Genomic DNA, 10,460 nt, shown 5'->3' with positions numbered 1-10,460 from the left:
CTAGGGGCAGTAATGTTAATACATCAAAATAAAACCGATCCTCATACTGACGTGCCACATACACCCCGACAGTCCTCTTCCAGCTGTGTTGGATGTAACGGAGTCCTCCAGCTACGGAGTATATTGATCTCCTGGAAGGCAATGACTTGTTCGTGAAGGACGGCGCTTCATGTGATGGGGATGTGGGAGGAGCTATGGAGCAGGAAACCAGCACAGGGTAGGGATACTTGTAGGAAGTTTGTGACGTAGGCCTCGCCCTCTTCATAAACAAAAAGTTCAGAATCCATTCTGTTTCTTTTTTTTTTAATGTTTTTTAAGACAAACTGCAATCTCATGCAAACGTATTCTTTCTGGCCCCGCCCCCTGAACTAACCTAACCCACCCCTTGCATACTTGCATTGATCCGACGGCTGCTGCCTCCGGTGTTTGTTTACGTCCAGCAGTGCGCGTCTTCACTGTCCTGGCCGCGCCATTCTACAGGACTGTCTCTGGCCTCAGGGCAACGCTCTGTAGACGTCTATGGGGATTTAATGTGCAGACATGGGCATGGAGTCTTACGCCAATGGATGTAAACAAACAGCGGGTGCTGCCACCACCAGATCAATGTAAGGAGGGTGGGTTAGGTCAGGGAAGGAGGGGAGGGGGGAATTAAACTGCACTTAACCTTAACGCTTAATCCCAGGCAAACGGCTCAGCACAGAGACTAACTAAATTCATCAGAGCTTTTATAGCTACCAAAGGATTTGTGTCCATCCAGTCATGAGATTTACGCTGCTCTGCCTAGCAGGCGAGGAGACCCGTTTTTGTTCTGCTGAAGTCAAGCTACCGTTACAGGTCTGGTCCCTCCCCAAGCCTGTGAAAGGAGAAGCAGCAAAATAACAAGCTCCTCTCTCTCCTCCTATTTGCATGCGTCTAATACTGCAGCACAACCAGATTGCCTCCCGCAGTCTGAGCTCTGCTGTGCATGAAGCCGACGCCAAGCTGAAACTGCTTGCAGTACAATACAAAAATACATGGCTGCGTCGGTAAATGCCTCGTCCGATTTTCTGTCCGGAGGTCAGTGGTCATGTATGTAATGAATGCATTGGTAGGTGGCGCTATGGCCGCCGTACTACCAACCTTGAAGTGTCTGAACGATATTCGGGAGAGCAGAACCCATCAGCGGAGGTGTGCGGGGTCCACTACGTCCCGGCTCTCTCTGTTAGAACGGTCATTATCACCCGATTCCTCCTCGCCCGGCCGCGCTCTACAGGTCGCCAGATGTGTGTTTTATAAACGCCGTGGGCAGCGCCATCAATCAATATGTCTTAAGCATGGAAGAATCTAACACATTTTAAATGGTGTTCCATTTCTGTCGGTATAAATTGCCCATCAGCTGTCTCCCTGTAAAGTGTCTTCGTATCAAAAGAAGTGGGAGATGTGACTGTGCCGCAATTACCCGGTAATGGCAGAGGACAGTAATTGGGCCATAGGCGAGACGTACAGCGCGCAGTCCTATGGCTCGGGCGCACGGGCCTCCATTGTGTACGACATTCACCACAGCATGAGAAATCCCACCACCGCTTCCAGCCAACTTGGGGTATTTTTAGCCCACTTTTGGCTTTTGTGTCCTATGAGTGAAAATCTCTTATTCAGGATGGGGCGCAAATACAAAAAAACAAGGTTTGTATCTTAAAGGAGAACTATGGGGTTAGGGCTTTTCCCCCTAGTTCTCCTCAGGGTAACGGGAGGACACAAACTAGCGTCCCCCCGTCACCCTAGGCTCAGTATATAGGGGGCTACAGCTCACTTTTTCAGGAGCGCCGCAGCTGAAGTGGATCCCGACATTTGTGCCGGGATCCGCCCAGCTGCGTGACTGACAGCTGACTCTGCCTATCTAGAGCCAGCTGTACCCTCCCCCGTCCGTCCCGCCAGTCAGCGCTGGCGGATCGGAGCGGGGAGGGGGGAATCTAGCCCCTCCCCTGCCGTGACAGGATCGAGAAGTGAGCGAGCGACGGTATGTGTTCGCTCACTTCCCGATCTACTGAGCCGACCTGTGACAGTCTCATTGTCACAGGTCGGCTAGAACTATGAGGTGAGTGAAAAACCCCCCCCCCCCCTCCCCCCTCATAGTTCTCCTTTAAAGTCAAATGAGCAATGGGAACAATATTATACAGTGGCTAGGTGGTCAGCACTTCTGTACTGGGGGGTCCTCGGTAGGGATGTACCGATACCGGTATTTTGGTATCGAGTACCGATCTTTTTTCTGGGGTACTCGCCAATACCGGAAGTCCCATTCAGGTAGCCAGACGGTGTGTAATGACTCGCCACCTGGCTTCCTGATTAGCAGGGAAGCTGTCACTAGGTGACAAGCAGGCATGGAGCCGGCTTTCTGGGAGCATGAAGCTGGCTTCCCGTCCAATCGAAAAGCCAGGTGCCGCGTCACTACACGGCGCCCAGCTTTCTGATTGGGCAGCTTCCCGAGTGAAGGGGGAGCATGGAACCGCTGCCCCTTCCACCGGTTTGGAGCGGCTGCCCCTTCCACCGGTTTGGAGCGGCTGCCCCTTCCACCGGTTTGGAGCCGCGGCAAAAACGGCCTGGAATGCAGCAAAACGCACTGCACTGCATGTGCAGAAACTCATGCAGATCTGGTCTGCAGTTTGGTGTGAACAAGCCCTTGAAAGAAGTACTTGTGCATCCAATTGTGTAATTGTGTGTTATGTGCAACAGAACAGCGCAGTGAAGTTCAGGCCTGTGATGGGTTTACTTGACACTGTCGGCTCGCACCAAACTAGAATTTCTTGCTCCTTAGAATCCTTTAAGAGATACCGGATCTTTCTAGCTACTAAGTGCACGGACACCTTACAATCTTTACTCTATTGCTGGACTTTCAACATGTTATAAGCAATGTACAATATTCTCCAATGATAATCTTCATCTAACAAGCAGTAATTGCTGTGTACACTAATGTATTATCCAGTCACACAGCGCCCCCTGCTGGCCAGGCTTCCGGTACTACAACACAGCTACATGCAGAGAGATTAAAGTGATTGGTATTCTTAGGTGATATAAAGTGACATAACCACTTAAACCAACTGCATATCCAGTACAAAACAAAAGTAAATGCATGTTTTTTTTTAATATATCAGCTAGTATTAGTATCTAATATACTCTGGGGGGAATTTATCACAACCAGAACAGACAGATTCTGGAGCAGTTTCCCATGACAACCAATCGGCACCAATCTTTCATTTTCAAGGCTTAGCTGAACAAACTGGAGAGAAGCTGATTGGTTACTATGGGCAACTGCTCCAGATTCTGATAAATTTCCCCCTCTCTCTCTCTCTCTCTATATATATATATATAGCCCCAATAGTTTACATATTGTACATATGCAAGGCTCAAGGAGCCTGTAATATAAGGGCCTATCTGACACAGACGTATGCTAGGGCCAATTATTTTTATTATTCAGTATTTATTATTCAGTATTTATATCGCGCCAACAGTTTTTACAATGTAAGGAAGACATTACAATACAATTCAAGACAAGATGGTAAGGAGGGCCCTGCACCTGAGGGCTTGCAATCTGAAAGATTGACCTACCAGCATGTCTTTAGGGGTTTGGGAGGCAACCGGAGTACCCGGAAGAAAGTCACTCAAGCACATGCAGATGGGGTTCCAGACGGGATTCGAACCGGGGACCCCAGTGCTGCAAGGCAGAAGTGTCAACTAACTTGGAAGAGACCATGAAAATGTGAGGTCCGTCTCTTGCAGTCCCTGACCCATGTACAAAGTGAAAGCAATAAATAAACATTTTAGAACAAGTACTCGCCTTACACACGGCTTCCAGCGACCTTTGCCTTGGCGAGGATGACGTCACTGGGCCTCACCGCAGGGAAAGGGGGGCGAACCCCAAAAGCGGGTTCCTGCATAGCTCTGAGTTTTTTCTTGCTAAGGCCAGCTCCGGTTTGCGAGCGCTGCATACAGATATGAATGGCCACGCACGCTGTAGCTTTAAATAAATCAATAGCAGGCCTTGTACCAAAAGTGATCACGCACCATGACGTGCCCAATCATAGCTGCCCTGTGAGCGTGACCGGATGTCTGGAATCCCCCATACAAAAAGTTGCCATTGGTATTGGCATCAGACAACTCTGAGACCCAGGGATAGGTCACAGGGGCGCCCAGAGTTGCAATTGGGTGTTGGCAGTGGGGGAGAGAATTGATAGTTTGTCCATACACCATACTGAAAGATAACAGCTCTGCATAGACTGTACGGTAATGTTTGGAACTGTATGATACTCGCCCATCTGCACGTCTGTGCTATTACAGTGGTGCCGCCTCCAATGAGAACATAAAGAGGCCGCCAGAATGTGCAGTATGGTTTTAGCTCGGGATTTGTCAGTAGTGTGGGATCCTGATGTGAACGATTGTAACGATCTGAAACGCTAATCACAGACATTGATACATTGTTACCGAGCGTGACTTCTCATCTCCTCCAACAGGCCGACCTGAACTGTAATATCCACGACGATGCCGGGGCATTCTACGGGGTAACGAGTCAGTACGAGAGCTCGGAGAACATGACCATCACCTGCTCAACTAAAGTCTGTTCGTTTGGGAAACAAGTGGTAGAGAAAGTGGAGGTATGACATTCCCGAATTCACACACAGACCTGCCCCGGAATACATTGTTACACGAAAAAGAGAACCTGTCATTCCCACTAAAGATTGTGCACAGCAGACGTTTTTGTGGAAACACTTTCCTGTTCCTGCTGCCCATTCAAGAGGCGCTGGACATCAAAGGCATTTCCTGGGCTTCTGAATCATGTCATCACTGTGATTGGCTGTCACAGTGATCATGTGATCAGTGGCTCCCAATCATTGCTGTGTGACTGGAAGGTGCTGGTGACAGCACGGTCACAGCTACTTTGCACATGATTGAGCGTACTCCCAGATATTCCCGCTTAACAATATTTTCCTTTTTGACATGAAACAATGTAGCAATACAAGGAGAAGTGTTTTTATTTGTTGTTTTTACAATTTTCTGGGACGGAAGGTTTAATGCAAACGTAAAGGAGACAAAATCAGTGGCGTCACAAGGGGGGTGCGGCCCGCACCCGGGTGACACCATTGGAGGGGTGACACCAAAATGACTCAGTCATTTTGGTGTCACCCCCCTCTGAAAAGTCGGGCGCTCGGTCATGGACCGAACGACCGACAGTATCAGGAGACAAGAGGGGACCCGGCGGCATATCTTATCCAGCCGGGTGACTGTCCTCCCCTCTCTCTCCCCTCTCTGCCGGCGTCCATCACAAAGATGGCCGTCGGCAGGTATCCGAATACTGCGGCGCGTGTGTGATGACGTCACGGCGGGGTGACACTCGGTTACCGCTCCGGGTGTCACCCAGCCTCGTGACGCCCCTGGACAAAATAAAGATTGCTGGGAGGTCAGGAGACGTGCAAAGTCTCTTCTTCCTCTATCCCCCAGACATTTGTTATCCTCTGTGTACAGTGCACGCGCCATACAGTGCACCCACTCAGCACATTCATGGCACCTCTAAGATGCCAGGAATGGGCCGGGTGCCAGGGACAATGTAGCTCCTATGTGCCAGATTGACATCATCAATGGGCCACCTAATGGCCAAAGAGGACTTCTGATAACCTGGAGGTGTCAGTGGCAGAGATGGTGGCGTCAGGGAACAGCGCTGAAGGACGAGGACCCCACAACACTGGAGAAGGGCACACTTTTAAGGTCAGTGCCCCCTGATGTGCCAGTATGCTGTGTATACTTGCAGATTGGGGCAAAACCAAAAACATTTCAAGCAGTTCACATCCACTTTAAACATAATGAGCCGTGTGTGTGTTCCTTGTGCACCCTCCTCATTCTTGTGATATGTGATGGAATGAGACGTGAATATCTTCCGTACAATGAAGGCTTTACTGTGCTATGCGCTAGCTTTTGATTCCCGTCTTATCCTAACCTGTATAGTTCTGCGGTCTTGTTGGGTTCTAAGTCCTCCTCCATAGAAGGCATTTCCATACACTGCACTGATGATGGCCAAAAAGACTGAAACAGCTGTATGCAGCTCTTAATCTGGCTGATGGGGCTTAAAGCAGTGATTTGCATAGCTCCGCCCACTGTCCTGCCCTCTTATTTTTGGGATATGGGGTGGGAATGAGACATTCGAGTACCTTTTTAAAAGGCTTCACTGTGCTAAACATTTACTGTTATGATGATGTGTGCAGCGCTGAATATAATGTGGACGTGGTGACTGTCGGAGGATCTCATTGTTTATATGTCTTCCCTCTCTCGTCCTTACAGACAGAATATGCAAGGTTTGAAAATGGCCGATTCGTGTATAGGATAAACCGCTCTCCCATGTGTGAATATATGATCAATTTTATTCACAAGCTGAAGCACTTACCGGAGAAGTACATGATGAACAGCGTGCTGGAAAACTTTACTATTTTGTTGGTATGACATTCCTATTAATAACAAATATAAAAACATACAAAACATAATTTAAAGGAACAGGTTCTGTGAAAAGCCTCCCCCCAACACCCTACTAATACTTGCCTCTCCAGCACCCCTCGCTGCTCCTTCCTCTCTAAGCCCTCGTTCACACCTGAACGTTTTGTAGCGCGTTCTACGCTGGACGAACGCTCTATAAAACGCTCAAAAATATAAATCCCATTGTATTCAATGGTCTCGTTCCCACCTTGGCGTATTTCCGCCCGTCCCTAACGCGCTACAAAACGGCCCACGCCTGAAAAGGTCCAGGTACTACTTTGGGCCGTTTTGTTGCGCGTTTCCATTGGGATACAGCCAAGTAGCCTTCGGAAACGCGCGTTTGTCGGGCGACTTTTTTACTGCAAATCGCGGTAAAAAAAACGTGCGACAGGCGCGCATATGCAATACGCCTAGGTGTGAACGAGACCTTATGGTTGCTCCCACAACACCCGTGTGTCGGTACTGATCACTCGGTGTTAGTAAATAACTGAGGATACAGCGATTACTATGTTCCTAGTTAATTTATTTATTAAAGGCATTTATATAGAGCGCCACACTGCACATTCACATCAGTCCCTGCCCTCGAGGAGCTCACAATCTAAGGTCCCTATCTCACATACATATACAGTATACAAGGGCCAATTTAGACAGGGAGCTAATTAACCTTCCAGCATGTCTTTGGAGTGTGGGAGGAAACCGGATAACCCGGAGGAAACCCACACAGGGAGAACATGCAAACTCCTTGCAGATGGTGACCCGGCCCAGATTCGAGCCGGGGACCCCCAGTGCTGTAAGGCAGAAGCGCTAACCTGCTCATTTATGAATGGGGATAGTAAATATGTTTACTATCTTCTCACTTAATGAATGAACAGGAAGCAGCTCAATACAGAGACTTCCTGTCCATTCATGACTGGGCTGATGGTAAACATTTACCGTCTCAAGATTGACCACCCCTGATATTTCCCCAAAGCCCCTATCAGTAAAGTAAAAAAAAATACATTAAATGTAGGACTGCTGGTCCTGCATTGCATGACGTGAGAAAGACTGCAACTGGCAGAGCAGCCAAGGGAAGTGACTTCGGGGTTCCTTACTGCTCATGCACAAAATGAAGGATGTATGTAGTACTCTGAGCCCAGGGTAGCATGATCTAAGTCTGTAGTGGGTTACAGACTTACAGACATGACAGCCTGGGCTCAGAGGAAGCAGAATGACGGCCAACATCATTCATCCCGGAAGGCTGATGACATCTTGTGTCCAGAAAAAGCTTATTTTTTCTTCCCATAAAATTTGTATTAGTTTACTGAAATATAGGAAAAAATTGCAGAAAATTCAAAAATGGCTCGGCCAGCTGATTCGAAAAATATTCCGGAGGGCTTGGCAGCGAAAGGGTTAAATAAGGACAATTTCTGACCCTATTATTTTCTATTGTGTAACATTTCTCTCTCCTGTATTTCCAGGTGGTAACAAACAGGGATACACAAGACACACTACTGTGCATGGCGTGCGTATTTGAAGTGTCAAACAGCGAACACGGATATTTCTTTTAAAAAAAAAAAAAATAATGTTGTTGGGGAAGAACGCGCGTTGTTGCCTTGCAGAGCAAATCGCACAGCGCCGCGGTTATCCGGCAGTGACGCAGTTCACGGTGCCACAGCTACTTAAAGTAGTCTCTGTCTGTGATCACTTCTCATAAAGGAATTTAAAAAAAAAAAAAATCAAATCACTGATTTTTCTCTTTTAAAAAAACAAACTGTTTTGTTTTTTTCTTAAGGAAAAGGAATGCTTGCGCACTACGAGCAAAATACATTTAAAATGTATGAATGTAAACAGACGTTTTTAAATGTTAACCTTTTTTTTTCTAACTACCTGAGGGAAATGCATACGGACGAATGTAATTCTCTACGTTATTATAAGGAATTTTGTTTTTCTTTCTGTTTTAAAACCAAATGATGATATATGCTTCGGATGTGCCTGAGATGAGGCGGGAGGATTTCCCATTTTAGTTTTTTTCTTTTTGTTGTTTTAAGTCCACAACACTATTTAAAACAAAAACAAACACCGGTACAGCAATTTTAAGCAGCCCTTGTAGAAAAAATAAAATATCTAGAGTATCCAAATGTAACGTACTGTACTCGTTCAGAGAGGACAGGAGAACGAAGATGGCTTATTTTTGCAATAAATCAAGTTTTGTTTTTTTTTAATTATTATTTTGACTTACAAAAAAAAGTTACTGTTTTGTCTTTAAGAATTAAATATCTAAAAAAAAAAATTTTAAAACATAAAAGTAACTTTTTTTGGTAAGTCAAAAAAATAATTAAAAAAGTTACTTTTTTGTCTTTAAAAAAAATGTTTTTATATTTAATTTTTTAACAGAGTGGAGTGAAACTAATTCTGCTGTAAATCTTAACATGAATTTGCACAAAGTGTTTGTAATGTTACCAAAACCGTAATCACCGGGGATAGAGTCAGGGCCGGATTTACTGTCTCTGCTGCCCCAAGCCCAGGTTCCTCAATGTGCCCCGAGGCCGGGGCTCAGTTGGCCTTGTGGGAAATCCAGCCCTGAGCACATCCAACCTTGAATAATCAGATGGGCTACAGCCACAGAAGACAAACACCGGGAAACTGAGGCTTCCACACCCCTGCTGCCCCTCTACTCCCTGCTGCCCCGAGGCCGGGCCTTGGTTGGCCCTGGATAGAGTGGAATTAAAGTCAACACCGCTGATCTTTAGCCAGGATGTGCTCCGTCCGGGTCCTACAGACTGCCGTCATCCCTCCCATCTATAGGAGGCGCTAGATCGGTCATGTCTGCGATGGTTCTCATTCATCCGGGTCATCATATATATGTAAAAAATACATCAAAGCCGCTGGACCTGCTGTATTTTTCTCAGACTTTTCGCCGGTCATCAGACTAACTTCTGAAGCTAGTCTGATGACCAGCAAAAACGTCTTCAAGAAAAATACAGCAAGTCCAGCGGCTTTGATTTATTTTCTACAGATAGATCTGTTGTGATTGGCATCCGGCACCGATTTGCTTCGGTAAGGTTTCTCTCACGTGTCAAAGGTGAGGGGCAATTTAAAAGTCCAAGCATATATACAGAAGCGAGAGCGACACTTCAAGATGGTTTTTAATGACATATTTAGTCAGTTTTTTTTCGTACAGGACCCCCCTCCCCCCACCAGAGGCAAACCGATACAAGGGCAAACTTCGGCCTTTGGGACCCGGACTGAGCTTGCACCAGCTGGACGGCCTTCCAGGGGGGTATAGGGACTCGTAGAGTCTGAAGTCGGTGTGATGGGACTCCAATGTAGACATCTGGGAGAAAAAAAATCATCTGATATATCAAACAAAGAATGTGCATTTTCTTTTTTTCCTCCTAAATTATTTCTGTAACCCTCATTACTTTAAACCAGTGAACGTTCTCTCTGAGTCCATGTATAAATGTACTAATATCTGTGTATTAACATCATCAGTTCTGCAGAATATTTCACTCCAGCTCTGTGCCCTGACCGGTCAGTTTTATAACACTAACCCCGCCCCCCTGGCGCCGGGGTCCTCGCTGTATAATCCTTTATATTAACAAATGTTTGGGGGTTCGTCTCTGATTCTTTCAAGCACTTGTATTTAAAGTTGAACACTACTTCTTAAAGGACCGTCTGTTGTTTTATATTTTTTATGTATCTGTGACAATTTCAGTGATAACTTGCGCACAGATTGGAATTCCACACCGGACTCCCTGAGTGATTATCAGATTCCCGGCTCGTGCTTTCCCTTACCCCCCGGAACTCGCAGCACTGAAAATGGGTGGAGTTGGCTTTGAAGGGATGAAAGTGGAAGCATGGATCCACGGAATCGGGTGAACGCCTTTGCCTTTCCTGCCCTCCGCACTCTTCTCAGCGAAGCGGCAAACCTTTTTTTTATACTTTTTTTTTTTTTTTTAAATGGCCTGAACCACAAAACTGTCATTTTC

The 10,460-nt window shown here is 46.5% G+C and overlaps 1 protein-coding gene across 1 annotated transcript in view; it reads left to right on the top strand.

Moving 5' to 3' along the window:
• The window catches only part of TEAD1 (TEA domain transcription factor 1), a 157,467-nt gene extending 149,428 nt beyond the window's left edge, over positions 1 to 8,039 (top strand). The window contains exons 11-13 of the mRNA XM_018554803.1: positions 4,485 to 4,625; positions 6,304 to 6,456; positions 7,950 to 8,039. Coding sequence (XP_018410305.1) covers positions 4,485 to 4,625; positions 6,304 to 6,456; positions 7,950 to 8,039 — 384 coding nt within the window. The remainder of the gene's footprint in view (positions 1 to 4,484; positions 4,626 to 6,303; positions 6,457 to 7,949) is intronic.
• The last annotated feature ends 2,421 nt before the right edge of the window (positions 8,040 to 10,460 follow it).

The sequence above is a fragment of the Nanorana parkeri genome, unplaced genomic scaffold (genome assembly GCF_000935625.1).
Source record: "Nanorana parkeri isolate BGI_ZX_2015 unplaced genomic scaffold, ASM93562v1 scaffold10, whole genome shotgun sequence".
Classification (NCBI taxonomy): Eukaryota; Metazoa; Chordata; class Amphibia; order Anura; family Dicroglossidae; genus Nanorana; species Nanorana parkeri.
Note: the sequence above shows the minus strand (reverse complement) of the source record. Positions and strands in the feature narration are given on the sequence as shown.